This window comes from Gymnoscopelus microlampas, assembly GCF_963454915.1.
Source record: "Gymnoscopelus microlampas genome assembly, chromosome: 4".
NCBI lineage: Eukaryota > Metazoa > Chordata > Actinopteri > Myctophiformes > Myctophidae > Gymnoscopelus > Gymnoscopelus microlampas.
Window position 1 is genome coordinate 34,203,730 of NC_139941.1, and position 17,846 is coordinate 34,221,575.

General features: G+C 42.8%; 1 protein-coding gene across 2 annotated transcripts in view; it reads left to right on the forward strand.

The window, feature by feature from the left end:
- Positions 1 to 17,846, forward strand: part of unc5db (unc-5 netrin receptor Db) — a 317,860-nt gene that overhangs the window by 273,904 nt on the left and 26,110 nt on the right. For both annotated transcript variants that reach the window (XM_084055775.1, XM_084055776.1), the window contains 2 exons: positions 6,155 to 6,326; positions 16,776 to 17,003. In XM_084055775.1, coding sequence (XP_083911901.1) covers positions 6,155 to 6,326; positions 16,776 to 17,003 — 400 coding nt within the window. The remainder of the gene's footprint in view (positions 1 to 6,154; positions 6,327 to 16,775; positions 17,004 to 17,846) is intronic.

The window sequence follows — 17,846 nt, forward strand, 5'->3', positions numbered from 1 at the left end:
AATGTGTGCAAATCTTTGAATATATATATTCTAAAGCAAACATTTGTAAAATATTTTTGTTCCAGGGACCCCCAGAAGCAAAGATTTGAGTTACAAAGGTTCGCTTTAAAAATATATACATATTCAAAGATTTGCACACATTTTCACGATCTTTCAAAAATAGCAGATCTACAAGCTCATAGCGCGGCACTCGGTGCCGCGCTATGAGCTTGTATATCTGTCATTTTGGAATAGCCAAATGACAGAGATGCGTTCCCGGATTGAATGGGTTAAAAAGAAAAGAGGAGAAAACAAACACAAGAACCACATTCTGATAAGGATGTTGTTGCGTATAATGTGTGATGCCATGCCCACCCACTCACTGTTTGAATCATTGCTATTCACATTCAGTCAAGTAAACAATGAATGCTCTGCTGATGGAAAGTGTGCTGAACACATGTCATTTGGTGGATGTGCGCTGGATGTATTGGGCGGCACAGATGGGAGAATCTAACCCAGAGCCCTGACAGCATTAATGTTATGGCTGCTCTAGATCAACCCAATGCAAGGGAATGAATTCCCAAACTCCTGGCAGACAGTAGCAAGTTAATCACACAATATGCCGACGGTAATCATGCAACACATTTCAGGATAGCATTCGTTGCCACGCTTTATTTAACCCATTAAGACCTGGAACTGTGTCATTTTTATATTTGAGCTAAAAAGCATTATTTTACACTTTGGGCTATTCAAAAATAGCAGATATACAAGCTCATAGCGCGGCACCGAGTGCCGCGCTACGAGCTTGTAGATCTGCTATTTTTGAAAAAACGTGGAAATGTGTGCAAATCTTTGAATATATATATTTTTAAAGCGAACATTTTTTACTCAAATCGTTGCCTCTGGGGGTCCCTGGAACAACATATTTTGATGGGGGTCCGCGGCCAAATACATATAATTTTGGGGGTCCTTGACATGAAAAAGATTGAGCACCACTGATATAGAAACATACGTTTTTCAGAAAACTGTTGGGATTTAGGAGACATGTAGAATCGGCTTCAGGTCTCAATGGGTTAAACTCAGATTGTGCTAAATTGTAAATTAACACCATTACATTCTTACATATAATTTACGGCTTCCTCGTGACACTCCTACCTGTTAGTGTCGAGTACTTTACTCCTTTACGCCTGAAAACCATGAACTTCACACCACCTCTTCCTGCGAAGGGACTATAAATCACTTCTTATTCAGGGGAGGAAATCTTGACAAATCAGCGCGCTCAGATCTCTACTCCACAATGACTGATTTGAGCTTAGAGGGAGCTTTGCCATGGCATGGTGCTGCACTGCCTTGATCTCTCTTTCTCTCTTGCCTGCCCTTTTTTCTGCTGCTGCTGTACTGACTGTTTTTTAGCGCTGCTATAGTGATGATGGGGCTTTTAAAGATGGCAGTGTCGTTCTATGCATCCATAAATTTGGTCCCAAACAACATAATGTATATCAAAAACTACGTTCTGGATTGTCATGAGATTTGCTGTGCACCTTCATGATCCAGAGAAGCTGACCCTGTACTTTTTTTGTGACCCAAGGGTGTTTCCTCTAGTGCCACAATAGGCTCTATGCACAGCAGCCATATTATCACTTCATTCTAGGTGTTACCAGTGATACTAATGAAGGCTCTGTTCCATTTAGAGTAGCACAGTGGTTCTCAGACTTTTCCATTTCCACGACCACCATAACTCTGAGAGTGTACAAATGGAACCAAATGGACCCGTAAGGGTCCATTTGGTTCCATTTGTACACTCTCAGAGTTACACACCCGTAAGGACCCCAGTTTTAGTCCCACTGGTGTAGCAGAGTGTTTCCAGTGAGCCAACATGCACAACATCAGCACCCTGACTCTGTTTGACCAGAATGGAACAGAGCCTTCATTAGTATCATTGGTAACACCTGTGAATGTCTTCACAATATGGCTGCTGTGCATAGAGCCTATTTGGCCAAAATGAGTGCAGTGACGCTCTGTGTGGAAGATGAAACCTAACCATTTCCTGCCACCCTCAGGCCAAAATGTCACCGCACATAAAATATCTCATAATCTAATTAGCAGATTGCAGGATGAACCCTACGCATTGTGGTGACCCCCAAGACCTTTACTCTAGACCTTCAGCCAACATTTCCAGTTGAGTGTAAGCTGTAAGGAGGGGTGCTAGCAGAGCTTTTCGACGCATGGCGCAAGGCACAAGGCAATTTGTGTGTCCACGGTGATGCATTACTTGAGCAGATGGTCAATTGTGTTGACTGGTTATGACCTGTTTGCGGTGGAAGTAAGAGGTACTTAACACCCAGTCTGTTTCAATAAAGACCTAAAACACCAAGGCTAACATTTCCACCATCTTTTGACAGGAACAATACCAATGAGAGTACAGACTGATGCCTTCTCTTTCTCTAAATGGAAGCGAAAACAAAGGAGAACTTGAATGTGAGAACAGCAGTAGCATTTCCAGAGGCTCCAAACACCTGCAGTCAGACATGTACTGTGCTTGTGCTTGCATGGCAAAGCGACCTCTATGCCCACCGACGTCCTTCCCCTCGTTAATTGCTGTTGTCTTATGCAGCAGAAGCAGATCTCGAGTACAGATTATGGCTGCGAGATAATAAACAGTGGAATGATGAATATGCAACGGCATGGACAGATCAGCAAAAGTAGTCTCACCAGACATAACCAGACCACTCCTGTATGTATTGCTTTCTGTGTTAAGACAGATTAGTAGGTAAGCCGGTAAAGCAGACAACATTGGGGAGGCATTATAGAGAAGAAACTCTGGCAGAATACATATGGTTCCGAAAGATTAGGGTCTCTAGGCACCGCTAGCCAGAATTCTGTCTAAAGCTAATTGGACAATGCCTTATTATAACTCACTAGCTTGTTATAAGGAGGAGGAACTGTCATGCAATCAGGGCCGGTACAGGTGCTGGAAAAACCTTGGGTTTGCTCGAATTTAAATGCCGGGCTTAGGAGGACCACAGCTGCCTGGAATTGTGTTCTCTATAAACAGGCGGCCCGCGGGCCATCTGCGGCCGCGAGGGGCAACTGTCCGGCCCGCACCAACCCCTGTCACTTGGCTAGTGAAAGTTGCAGGTATGGTGTGTGTCATATGAAATATAGTGTGTGTGTGTGTGTGTGTGTGTGTGTGTGTGTGTGTGTGTGTGTGTGTGTGTTTGTTTGTGTTTGTGTGTGTCCAGCTGATGCTCGTTGACGCTCGTTAATTTCATACTGGAAGACAATTGAGGTGACTGGGCTGAAGCTTTATCTCAGTAAATGACATGGAACTCCATATTCGGGCATGGCTGACATCATAGTGACATCATAATGATGGCGTGGGCTTTGAGTCAGCTCGGCTTAAAACCAGACTGCACATTGTGAATGACACACATGGAGAGAGACATCGGGGAAGACGTCCTCACCAACAAGAGGAACTATTCCGGCAGAGATCCATACATTTGATTTTCATCTGGTAATTGCCCTGTAACCGATCCTGGATCGTAAGGTCACACATCATTAGTTACATTCTTCTTCCATTACAGCCCATGCATAGCAGCAGCTTTGACGATGAACCCACCGTTCCCGACAACGAGCCAGCAGCAAGGAAACTCAGAAGAAGAAAGACCTTACAGTAGTCAACAGTCTACCAAGACTTTAACTCAATCGGATTTAAAGAGACATCGTCTGACTGACACAGGAAAGAAAACTCACATCTGTAAACAATGTGACAAGAGTTTCAGTTGCTTAGGTAACCTGAAGACACACCAGCGTGTCCACACTGGAGAAAAACCTTTCTGTTGTCAACAATGTGACAAGAGTTTCAGTTGCTTAGGTAACCTGAACAAACACCAGCTTATTCACACTGGAGAAAAACCTTTCCGCTGTTACCAGTGTGACAAGAGTTTCAATCAAGCAGTTGGCCTGAAAAGTCACCAGCGTGTCCACACTGGAGAAAAACCTTTCCATTGTAAACAGTGTGGCAAGAGTTTCACTGAGTTAGGTTCTCTGAACAAACACCAGCGTATTCACACTGGAGAAAAGCCTTACTACTGTAAACAGTGTGACAAGAGTTTCAGACGGTTAGATCACCTGAAAATACACAAGTGTGTCCACACAGTACACTTGGGTGTTGGAAGTGCATCATTGCTCAATCATTTTTGCGGTTACCATTAACCGTTAGTATTAACCAGAACCACCAGAACCACCAGAACAACCTCCTGGACTCCAACCAGTCTGGGTTCAAAGTGGGTCACTCGACAGAGACTGCCCTCCTGGCAGTGACGGAGTCGCTCCATGCCGCTAGAGCGAACTCTCTCTCCTCCGTCCTGATACTCCTGGACCTGTCTGCAGCGTTCGACACAGTGAACCACCAGATCCTCCTCTCCACCCTCGAGGGGATGGGTGTCTCAGGCTCTGCACTCTCCCTGTTTGCATCCTACCTGACGGGTCGCTCCTACCAGGTGATGCTGAGAGGGTCTGTGTCAGAACCACACAGGCTCACTACTGGGGTTCCCCAAGGCTCGGTTCTGGGTCCTCTTCTTTTCTCTCTTTACACTACATCTCTTGGTGCTGTCATCCACTCCCATGGCTTTTCCTACCACTGCTATGCCGATGACACCCAGGTGATCCTCTCATTCCCCCCCTCTGACACAAGTGGAGGCACGCATTGCTGCTTGTCTGGCTGACATCTCGGAGTGGATGTCGACGAACCACCTGAAGCTCAACCTGGACAAGACCGAGCTGATGTTCATCCCGGGGAAGGGCTGTCCTCACCGAGACATGGCCATCACCATTGAGAACGCTGTGGTGATGTCAACTCGGACTGCAAAGAATCTGGGTGTGACCCTGGACGATCAACTGTCGTTCTCGGCTAACATCGCATCAGTGACACGTTCCTGCAGATTCCTCCTCTACAACATCAGGAGGATTCGCCCCTTCCTCACGGAGAAAACAGCCCAGGTGCTCATCCAGGCTCTTGTCATCTCCCGCCTGGACTACTGCAACTCCCTCCTTGCTGGTGCTCCGGCATCAGCCATCAGACCTCTGGAGCTTGTTCAGAAAGCTGCGGCTCGTCTGGTGTTCAACCGCCCCAAGTTCTCCCACACAACTATCCTTCTCCGTTCTCTGCACTGGCTCCCCATAGCAGCTCGCATTCAGTTTAAAACCCTGGTGCTAGCCTATAGGGCAGTGAAAGGAACAGCTCCTTCTTACCTCCGGGTTTTGGTCAATGCCCACACCCCTGCCCGACCACTCCGGTCTGCCACCTCGGGGCGACTGATTCCCTCGCCACTCAACGGTCCTTCTGGTCGATCGACACGGTCACGACTGTTTTCTGTTCTGGCCCCACAGTGGTGGAATGAACTTCCCACTGATGTCAGGACAGCAGAGTCACTGCCCATCTTTCGCCGCAGGCTGAAAACCCACCTCTTCAGGAAACACTACCCTTCCTCTTTGCCTGGCCTACTTGTTGTTAACTAGTTGTACGAACTCTTGCTTTATTTTTGTATTGTTTATTGGATCTTGTTTAGTCGATACACTTATTTGTTTTAGCTCGTGCTCATTTGATTTTGCCATTTTTGTCTCATCTGTTTAAGAAAGTAGGTAGCTGATATATTGCACTTTTACCTTAGTGCTAGGTATACTCTTGGTTGCTTGTTTTTGCAGGAAATGCACTTAAAACTTCTGGTGATTAGTAGTTTTCGTTCCCTACCTATGTTGAATACACTTATTGTAAGTCGCTTTGGATAAAAGCGTCTGCTAAATGACTGTAATGTAATTAACACATTGAGTGCCAAACACGTAGATCTACGTGTTTACTCAACACCTGTTGAGTATTTCTTTTTCCACTTGGGGTGCTCTAACGCAACTTAGGAATGATCCGAGGACCCTGTCATGACCCTGCCATTTCAAGGTCTCCCCTTAACTCTGACAGTGGAGGGTCCGTTAGGGTCCATTTGGTTCCATTTGTATACTGTCAGAGTTACGTACTTGTAGGGGTCAATTTAATGTATACACATGCGTGTGTGCGTGCGCGCGTGTGTGTGTGTGTGTGTGTGCGTGTGCGTATGTACAGTAATGCACCAATGTACATAAGTGTACCTAAACATACTGTATGTACTCTTTCTATCTGCAGCATTCAGCCAGAGGACAGCTGTGAGATCCTCCTGGGTCCTGAGGTGACGTACGGGCCCTCGGGCCTGGACCTCCTGAGCCCCGTGGCCCTGACCATCGCCCACTGTGCCGAGCTGGACGCCCAGAACTGGAACGTCCACCTGAAGAGGAAAACCCAGGACAGCAAATGGGAGGTAAGAACAGAACTGCTGTGTGTGTGTGTGTGTGTGTGTGTGTGTGTGTGTGTGTGTGTGTGTGTGTGTGTGTGTGTGTGTGTGTGTGTGTGTGTGTGTGTGTGTGTGTGTGTGTGTGTGTCAGTGTTGATTTTGACAACAAATTTTGATCTAGTTTTAGTCATAGTCTTTGGAATAAAATTCCATTTAGTTTTAGTCGTATTTTAGTCATCTGAAATGTTTTAGTTTTTGTCTAATTTTAGTCGACTAAATATCATAAGATTATAGTCGACTAAATGTGCAGTTGATTTAGTCGACTAAAATGTATTTTGGCGGTGCCTTGATGGCGCTGTAATGGCTAATTTTACACTTGGTTGCATGCTGAAAATAGCCGATCTACAAGCTCACAACGCGTCGTGTTGTGACGCGTTGTGAGCTTGTAGATCGGCTATTTTCAGAGCGCAACGCCTGAGCGCAACCAAACATAAAATGACTTGTCTTTTAGTTCTACTGGATCTCTTCTCCACTAGTCCTCACTAACATTTTAGTCTAGTTTTTATTTGACGAAATTGTCAATATATTTAGTCTTAGTTTTAGTCATCATAGCTTATTTCTTATTTAGTATTTATTTAGTTTTAGTCAGTGAAAAAAAAGGTAGTCGACGAACATTTTTCGTCATAGTTTTAGTCGACTAAATCAACACTGGTGCGTGTGTGCGTCTGCCTGTCAAACACACTGCAACTCATCACCCTCCAACACAGGGTCATACATGACGTTTTCCTCTCCTCAATTGTCCTTTGCTCAATGGCTCCATTTCTTGGTGGGTAAATGTCATGTGAGCTGACTGCTGTGGGGGATAGAGGGTTGTATATGGAGGGAAGAAAGCAGCGTTCCTTGACATAAAGTGGCACAAGGGTTGTTGACTTTGCCCCCCCCACCCCTTTCTCCAGCCTCTATATATTTGCTTTATGTGGTAATGGCTCCAGTAAGTCACCAGTCACTGAGCAATGTGACTGGCTGAGTTGTGTGAGTTGTGTACACATGTGCGTGTGCTGCTTGTGTAAATTGTAAAGTACTATTGGATGCTGTGAATGTGTGGGGGTGTTTTATGTGTGTGTGTGTGTGTGTGTGTGTGTGTGTGTGTGTGTGTGTGTGTGTGTGTGTGTGTGTGTGTGTGTGTGTGTGTGTGTGTGTGTGTGTGCGTGTGCGCGCGTGTGTGTGTGCGTTTGTTTGTTTGTTTGTGTGTATGTGTGCGTGCCTGTGTGTGAGCATGAGTGTGTGCATTTGTTTGTTTTTTTGTCTTAAGAGGGACATTGAGGCCACACAAACATTGCTCCCAGAGAATTAAAAAGCAATGATGGCGTGTAACAGCCTGGAAGAGTCACAGCCACCGTCACTCACTGGGACAGCAGGCTGAGGACGGGGGTGAGCTGTTAGACATGGGTTAGTATTGATCCAGTGGGTCTGGATGGACATGCCACACTGACTGTGGACACCAGGCAATCAGGATGAAGAATCATGGAAATGGCCTCTGTGCTGACCACAACGCTCCGTTTGTCCAGCTGGACAGACTGCTTGGCGTGTGCCTGCGCGTGCACACACACAAACGCACACACACACACACACACACACACACACACACACACACACACACACACACACACACACACACACACACACACACACACACACACACACACACACACACACACACACACACACACCAGTGGGGTAAAGTAAGTACATTTGCTCAATTTTGAGGTACTTTTACTTTACTGGAGTATTTCCAATTGTTTATACTTTTACTTCTACTACACTACAGTGTACATCTCAGAGGCAAATGTTGTACTTTTACTCCACAACAATTATTTGAACACTTTAGTTACTAGTTACTTTGCAGATATCAATTATTACAATATAAAACATACATTAACCACTTTAGCCCTATTTTATATCTAGGCTATTTGAAAATAGCAGATCTACAAGCTCACAACGCATCGCGACGCGTTGTGAGCTTGTAGATCTGCTATTTTTATACATTTTAGTACTTTTACTCAAGTAAATTTTGAATTCCGGAACAGAGTATTTCTACATTGCAGTATTGATACTTTTGCTTAAGTAATAAATGTGAGAACTTTTTCCACCACTGACACACACTCACACACACACACACACACACACACACACACACACACACACACACACACACACACACACACACACACCCGCACACACACTGCACACACGCCCTGTTACCTAAAGCCTTTCACACCCTGTTAGTGTATACAGGGGGTCGGGGACGCAGTGAAATGAAAAGGGACACACCGCGTATTTCCATGTCGTTGTTTAGAGTGGTTCGGCATGGCATGTATCTATGCGTGTTTAGGTAAGATTATATTTAATGTATCCACCACACTGGGAAATGCTGGGTATGTATTTAGCTTTTTTTTTATTTTATCAGGGGGTATGTGTGCTGGCTGTAGTCCCCAGAGCTTAATCCTCAACCCAGAGGTCCCTTTACTGGCTTTGTCACTTTGTATTATCTGCCTCTAGTTCCCCAAACAGACACAGGCGAGGAGACGGGGGATAAAGAGAGAGAGAGAGGGGATACAAATAGTAAAAAAAATGATTTCCAAGCAGGCGGTGATATAGTAAATCTCCCTCTGACGTAAGGTTTTGGTAAGTGGAGCAAGGGGTCAGAATAATGAATATTACTATCGCCCCCCTCTCGGCTAGTGTTGTGCTAGTTGTCAAGCGCTTGGGAAGAGCCTTGTTATTTAGGAGAGAGAAGACCAATTGGATTTGGTCCTAGAATCTCCCCCCCCCCATTCTTTCATCCTAAGTAATGTTGTGACAATGTAATGGAGAGACGGCTGTAAGGTGACACAGAGTGGCTGTACCCAGCATGCATCACTGTCTTGTCTTAACCCCCCCCCCCCGTCTCCATCCACCACCATTGCCGTCGTCGTCGTCACCGCCAAGCTGGAGGGTTCAATGACATGCAACGTTATAGAGGTCTTTGATTAACCCATTGAAGACCGGGAACGCATCTTGTGTGTCATTTTAAGATTTCTTTGGGCTTTTCAAAAATAGCAGATATACAAGCTCATAGCGCGGCACCGAGTGCTGCGCTATGAGCTTGTAGATCTGCTATTTTTTCGTGGAAATCTGTCCAAGTCTTTGAATATATGATTTATATATTTTTTTTCTTGTTTAAGCGAACATTTTGTAACTTAAATCTTTGCTTCTGGGGAGGTCCCTGGAACAACATATTTTGAGATTGGGTTCCGTGGCCAAATACATATCATTTTGAGGGTCCTTTGACGTGGAAAAAGGTTTGAGAACCACTGATATTATACAGTAGCAACATACGTTTTTTTTTTTTTTTTAACTGTTTTGGATTTAGAAGACATTCGTAGAATCACCAGAAGCAAAGATTTTAGTTACAAATGAAATGTTTGCTTTTAAAAAATATATATATATATTCAAAGATTTGCACACATTTTCACGATTTTTCAAACAAATAGCAGATCTACAAGCTCATTGTGCCGCGCTATGAGCTTGTAGATCTGCTATTTTTGAACAGCCAAAGAAATCTAAAAATGACACAGATGCGTTCCCGGTCGTAATGAATTAAACTCTCTCTCTCTCTGTCTCGCTCTCTGTCTGTGATTCTCTCTGTCTCTCTCTCTCTGTCTCAGTCAGTGGTTATAATGTCTCTGTGAGAGACGTGGCCGTGGCGTCTCACATTAGGCGTCTCTGACTCCCCCCTGGAGGTCATTCAGTCACACATTACTGTCACTTTGAAGAGCTCTCCTACTGACACCCTGTTTGGTCAGACAACATTAGAAACAAGGAGGTGTGTGTGTGTGTGTGTGTGTGTGTGTGTGTGTGTGTGTGTGTGTGTGTGTGTGTGTGTGTGTGTGTGTGTGTGTGTGTGTGTGTGTGTGTATTACTATACTTGTGAGGACCAAACGTCCCCACAAGTATTGTAGAATATGATAAATAGATGTTAGAAGAGAATAGAAGAGAAATTGTTATTTAAAAAAAAAAAGAGATACGTTTACAATTAGATAAAGATTCAGGTTGGGGTTATAGGTTTAGGATTAGACCTTTTAGAGGTTAGGTTTAGAGGCTTGGGGTTACATTTTCCCCCTATTTTATACTTAGTTGTTGCGGCGATCTCAAACACCGGAAAATAGCCGATCTACAAGCTCACAACGTGTCACACGTTGTGTGCTTGTAGATCTGCTATTTTTCGGCTTTAGACTTTAAAATGACCCTAAAAAAAATCGGCTTCCTAAAATGTTGATGTCCTCACAAGTATGGGAATACAAACGTGTGTGTGTGTGTGTGTGTGTGTGTACGTGTGTTAACGGGTGGCTTTCTGATCAGTCAATTGACCCTTTTTTCTTCCTCAAATCTTTTGTTTGGATCTAGCCTCACGTTTATCCAATCTTGCCTTGTATAAATACTCAAGGCTTTGACTAGCTGTGTGCATGAAGAGGCTTCTTCTGTTCCCTGTTATTTCTTATGGAAATCTCTTAGAGAGAGAGAGAGAGAGAGAAAAGAGAGACCGGAGGTGATGAGAATAAATACATGATTCATGTCTCTTTGAGATTTCTTTGTAATATTAAAAAGGAGTGGGGATACTTAGAGATTCTCAGGTGGGAAATAATGAGCCTTATCATTGAGATCTTGCCAAAGGACAGTGTGGAGAGAGTTTTTTTTTTAAACGGTAAGCTGTCCAACACTTGCCAGTGCATGCTTTCATTAAAATGGAATATAGTAAAATTACATCCTTAAAATGTTCTGGAGTATTAGTATCAACCTGTGCACTTTGTGTCAAACCTTTTGGTTGAAAGTGCTTAAGGAATAAAATACATTTTTGACTTGGTTACTATACGTTCACATGTTAGCTAATTAGCTGAACCTGTCAACAGCAGCAGAACTTGGATCCATCACGTTTTTACATTATGGGGACATTTACGGTCCTCTACATTTAACCCATTTAGACCGGGGAAAGAATCTGTGTCATTTTTAGATTTCTTTGGCTATTCAAAAATAGCAGATCTACAAGCTCGTAGTAGATCTGCTAATTTTTTTTTAATCGTGAAAATGTGTGCAAATCTTTGAATTATTATTTCTAAAGCGGACATTTTTAACTCAAATCTTTGCTTCTGGGGGGTCCCTGGAACATAATATTTTGAGATGGAGGTCCGTGCCGTGGCCTAATACATATGATTTTGGGGGTCCTTGATATGAATAAGTTTGAGCACCACTGCTTCAGAAAACTGTCATTTGTAGAATCCCCCAGAAGCAAAAATTTGAATTACAAATGTTTGATTTGCACACATTTTCCAAAATGTTTCAGAAATAGCAGATATACAAGCTCATAGCGCTATGAGCTTGTATATCTGCTATTTTTGAATAGCCCAAATAAATCTTAAAATGACACACAGATGCGTTCCCTGGTCTTAATGGGTTAAGTCAGAGTGATGACAGTCAGGGATTGAGTATGGCATATATGCCATGTGGCACTTTTGATTTATTCAGAAAGGAAAGTGTAGAGAGACAGGAAAGCCATGGCAGAGAGGAGGGAGGGGATGACATGCAACACAGGTCCCTGTCTGGAAATGAAACCAGGGCTGCTTGCAGTCACATGGATGGTGTTCTTCCTCCTGCCGGAGCCACCAATAAGGCCCCCTCAGCAGCGGAAAGAGTTGATGTGTTATACATTTACTGATCGTAAAAGTGATGCATGTTGTAATTTAAGCCCTAATGTTGAGCATCGTGCACACTGTAATTCAACGCTAATGTTTAGCATCCTGTTATGCTGTACGTTAGTATACTTTATCTTCAAGTCAACATTTAGCTGTCATTGCATTTCTTTCTCATTCTTGCTGCAGTGTATGGTTAAACATTTATATTTGGGGAATTTGTCAAGTGCAACTGTAGACTAGCTTTCGACGCCTAGCTCAACAACCTTAAAGCGACAATCCTGGAGATGAATTGAATGAATACATTTTTATTTTGACCATTCTTTACTGTATATTATATTTAGGGTTGTCCGATATTGGCTTTTTTACCGATAACCGATATACCGATATTGTCCAACTCTTAATTACCGATACCGATATCGACCGATACCGATATATGCGGGGATTATTGTGATTAGGGTAAGCTCAAATTTCATATCACACACACCATATACAGTAAGAACTCCTGTAACTTATTTATAAAGCAAAAAAAAAAAAAAAAAAAAAAAAACCGATACCGATATTTTCCCGATATCAATTTTTATGCTAATATCGGCCGATAATATCGGGAGGCCGATAAAATCGGACATCCCTAATTATATTATATATGTACAATAATAACTAGCACATCTGCAGTAGTTGGAGGTGGTTTCCCTAGAAATGTAACCCAAGTGTCGGGTATGACATCTGGTTGACATCCTGGCTGTACGGACATTGTTGCAATTGCCTCTCTCCGTCAAGGGGTGGGTGATCAACAGACATGAAACTTACAGATTTAAGCTTTAACCGATTAAGACCAGGGACGCATCTGTGTCACTTTTTGATTTGAGCTAAAAAAACATTATTTTACACTTTGGCTATTCAAAAATAGCAGATATACAAGCTCATAGCGCGGCACCGAGTGCCGTGCTACGAGCTTGTAGATCTGCTATTTTGCAAAAATCGTGAAAATGTGCAAATCTTTGAATATGTATATTCTTTTAAAGCAAACATTAACTCAAATCTTTGCTTCTGGGGGTCCCTGGAACAAAATATTTTGGGTCCGCGGCCAATTACATATCATTTTGGGAGTCCTTGACATGAAAAAGTTTGAAAACCACTGATCTAGAAACAAAGGTTTTTCAGAAAACCGTTGGATTTAGAAGACATTTTGCAGAATCGGAACCTCAGGCCTTAAAAGCAATAGTAAGGAGTACATAACTTTTCTGTAGCGATGAGAAACTCTTTACTTCAAGTTCAAGTTGCTAATAACACTTTTAAAAACTTCCTGAGTGTGTTGCATCATCTATTGACGACCTGATAAATCAAAACAAAGCATTTGGGGGGGAAAACATCAATGTACTGTAGCATTAGTACCCTGGAATCATGCAGTCGTGCGGTTCAAATCATAAAACACGTCCAATTCAAGCATGCTCTTTCCCTTCCCTTGGCACATCATTACTCCCCATTTAAATAACAAAGCTTCTATTTCCTTTTCGCCGCCTTGTAATGTTTTTCCTATCCCCGTCCCTTTTTTCCTTTGAATAAAGAATGGCGCATTTGAGAGGACATGAAAGATATATTCCTTCATTTCAGTTGCAGATAATGAAGTGCTCTCCACCTGCTGCTGTGGGTTTCATAAATAAAATGCATTGCATATTATCTATAATGACTATTTTGTGTTGCGGTATGCACTAACATCGTAACTCATGTAGGAAATTGAGTTTTTCCTTCTTCGTGTGTACTCAAGAGACCACTAACAATCCATGTAGTTTTGGCTTTGTTTTCAACTTCTGTAATGCTATCTCAAAAGTTACAGACCCCAGTAGGCCACATGATACATTGTGTACAAAGCCCATTTAATTCATTGAGACCTGGAACGCATCTGTGTCATTTTTTGATTTGAGCTAAAAAAGCATTATTTTACACTTTGGCTATTCAAAAATAGCAGATCTACAAGCTCATAGCGCGGCACCGAGTGCTGCGCTACGAGATCTACTATTTTTGAAAAATCGTGAAAATGTGTGCAAATCTTTGAATATATTGTTTTAAAGCGAACATTTTTAACTCAAATCTTTGCTTCTGGGGGGTCTCTGGAACAACATATTTTGAAATGGGGGTTGGCAGCCAAATACCTATCATTTTGGGGGTCCTTGACATGAAAACGTTTGAGCACCACTGATACATACGTAACATACGTTTTTTTCAGAATACTGTTGGGATTTAAAAACATTTGTAGAATCGGCTTCAGCTCTTAATGGGTTAATTCCCAGTCAGTTCCAACCTGCACGATAACAAGCTTGAAAAAGTAACATTTGTATGTTTTGTCCAGTGATGATTGTGTGCTTCAAATCCCACCAGTGCCTTTTGTCTATCTATCGGCCTTTTATAATTGAACTATTGTCTGTCTTCCTTTTAGATTACCTTTTGTCTCTCTCCCTTTTAGTTTTCCTATTGTCTATATCAGAAAGGAAATCTAATACAAAGGGGAGAGTGCTGCCCACTCACACATAGTGAAAGGGGAATGTGATTGAGGTGTGCCCATGTACAATACTGTTGAATGTTGTCAATGCTTGCACTTTGGCATCTAACACACCTATTATTCATTTGATTTGCTCCGGCTGTATTGGTAGCGGCATATTTTAGACTCCTGTAGATTTGAACTTTTACAAGGCAGCAGACAAAAAAAGGCTTTATTCCCTTTTAATAATAATAATAATACCTGGGATTTATATAGCGCTTTTCTGAGTACTCAACGTCGCTTTACAAGGCTAAACTAAGTGGAACACAATCAAAACAAAACAACTTTAATGAGAGAATACAGAGAATAAAAAGTTAAAAAAAGGCTACAGAAGGCCAGGGAATATAACACAAGTTGAGACACGGGTGGTAGAAGATCAGCTAGGTGGAGAAAGCAGTTCTGAAGAGGTGGGTTTTGAGGGAGGTTTTGAACACGGCAAGGGTGGGGGCGGCTTTGATGTGAGGTGGAAGTGGGTTCCAGAGGGTGGGTGCTGCAACGGAGAATGCCCTATCACCCCAGGTGCGCTTTGTTTTTTTGGTGGGGAATTTGAGGAGGTTGGCATCGCTGGATCTGAGGGAACGGGTGGGAACGTGGTTGTGAAGGAGGTCGAAATGTATTGGGGTGCCTGGTGGTTGAGGGCTTTGTAGGTGGTGATGAGGATTTTGAAGTTGATTCTTAAAATAATTTCTGAAGTTACAAATCTTACTAATTAATTAGGCTAACATAATTCTGAGGTAATGCATTTTACAGCAGTGTTGTTTTTGGCAGGCATTTCAGATTTAATCTTAGGGTGCGTTCAGATATATAGCACTGAGAGCACTGGCCAATACAAACTAATATGTGAGTGAGCTCCCGGTGCGCATTTCTGAACGCACCCTTAGTCTTAGTCTTTTAGATGAAATGCTTATTCGTTTTAGTCACATTTTAGTCATTTCTATCCTTGATAGTTTTAGTCTAGTTTTAGTCGACGAAAACTCAAAAGGTTTTAGTCAGCTTTAGTCAACGAAAAACCTCCCCATGACTTATCCAAAACACACTGGCGAAGGAGCTTCTTGGACATTGCCTATCTAGAATTGTCGTCGGCCAGGATTAACCATGCTCAACATATGACAATTTCACTGTGGACAAACCTGATATCAGATCTGAAAGATCTACTGACTTGATGCTGTGGATGTGTTGTGTGAATATGTGGAAGGAGGGCGGGGTGGGAAGGGATTGGGGGATGAAGAGTGGGAAAAGGGGGAAGGGTGGGGGATACTGAGTTCAATTCTGATGGTTCTATACTTGAAATGCATATGTCTTTATATATGTAAAAATCAATTAAAAAAATGATTTTTGTCCTGTTTTAGTCATTGGTTTTAGTCAAACAAATAAAATAAAATAATGTATTTAAGATATGACCGCTAACAGTATTATCATGAAATATATCCCATTTTGAAGATTCACATTAGGGGATAACACAATAGGCTACAACTTGTGTTACAATACACATACTGTAATTCACACCATATACTGCATGTTCAGAAAATAGAATAGGCTAGATCAGGTTCTCAACCTTTTTCTTTACCAGTACCACCCAGAAAATGATGTTAAAATACAGTCTCTTATGTCCCTCTCCCATTAGGTGCAAGTTGTATGTCCATATATCAATTCTTCTGTTCCGACCACCGAACCCATTAGTTGATGTTGACGCTGCCGCCATGGTAATCGGAGGCAGAGACGTCTTTCCTCAATCAGATGATTAGCTAACTTTATAATATGCCCACTATCGTAAGGCACACAGGCAACTCTTTTCTTCACATTCACAACAACAACAACATGTGCTAAACAGAAGCCGGTATCCCAACCGATCACAGCGCTGGATGTTGCGTCCTAGATATTGCTATGATATTTAGAGCTTTTCATGCATTTTGAATGTCCAATAGACCACCCAATAACATGTTCGTGTCATCTCGTCATCGAAAACACACATACATCTCGTCATATTTTAGTCATCAAAGAGCTATGTTTAGCTCTAAAACGTCACGTCTTCGTCATGAAAAAATGGGGCGTTAAGGGAATCATTTCGTCATCGTTAACGAAAACAACACTTTTTTACAGGATATTCGGTCAAGCCAAATGTAGTGAGCACAGAAATGATTGCCAACATCATCTCACTGACAGTCTGTGCTTTTCACAGACCCCATCTCAGATCTGTGTTCTTCGTTACAGGAAGTGATGTCAGTGGAGGAGGAGTCCTCTTCCTGTTACTGCCTAATGGACTCAACGTGCTGCCACCTTTTGCTGAACCAGCCGGGCTCCTATGCCCTGGTTGGCGAGCCTCTCACCCAGACAGCTGTCAAGAGGCTGAAGCTAGCTGTGTTCGGGAGCATGGAGGCCAGTTCAATGGACTACAACCTCCGGGTCTACTGTGTGGATGACACACCGCATGCCTTTCAGGTACAGTACAAGATAATAACAATAATAATATTATTCATCCCTGGGATATTGTGACACTTGTACCCATAAGGCTGGCTGCCTGGGACGTTTTTATTTTTTAAATGTATTTTCTTTCTTTTTATTTTATGCCAGTAGGGGTTGACTGAGCGTGTATTTTATTTTTTTTATTTTTTATTTTTTACAACAAATGGCCAGCTTTGACATGGGATGGTTAGACATGTTCATACCTGGGGGCTACCAAGTATAACCACAGTATCTTTCTATAGATTACTCATCTCATCTAGACCAACTGTGGATCTCCAGTTGCTTTGCCAAGGGGAACCTTGGCAAAGGCAGTTGCTGAGGGAGATTTAACATTATAATTACATCCATTTTTCATTCGTTTTCCTCACCAATAAGTTTGCCAAACTAGTAAGGGGTTAGCTATCTCCCATTCATAAGCCTGCTTCTCCCACCCCATCATGTTCAGTACCGTCCGTAGAAAATAACTCAATCAATAGTTGTGGAGTCATGATCAACTATTCTCAATGTGTAAGATTATTGTTAAAGATTCATACAGTGGCGCAATTTGCATAGGGTTGCTGGGTTAAGGCACCCCCCCCCCCCCCCCCCCCCCCCCCGTGTGTTCCTCTGAGCACCAAACGGCGTGGAGAAAGTGAAAGAAGACAGAACTATCGCCGAAAAGCGCCGACGTTTAGAAGCAGCGGCTGCTGAAGGAGCGCTAAGACAGTGAACCCCCCACCCCCGTTGACAAAACGGTCCAGGGGGGCCCTTTTGATCTGAAAACCCCATGCGGAAAAAGGTGTGTGTACACCACTGGATTCATTAGATAATATATAATGA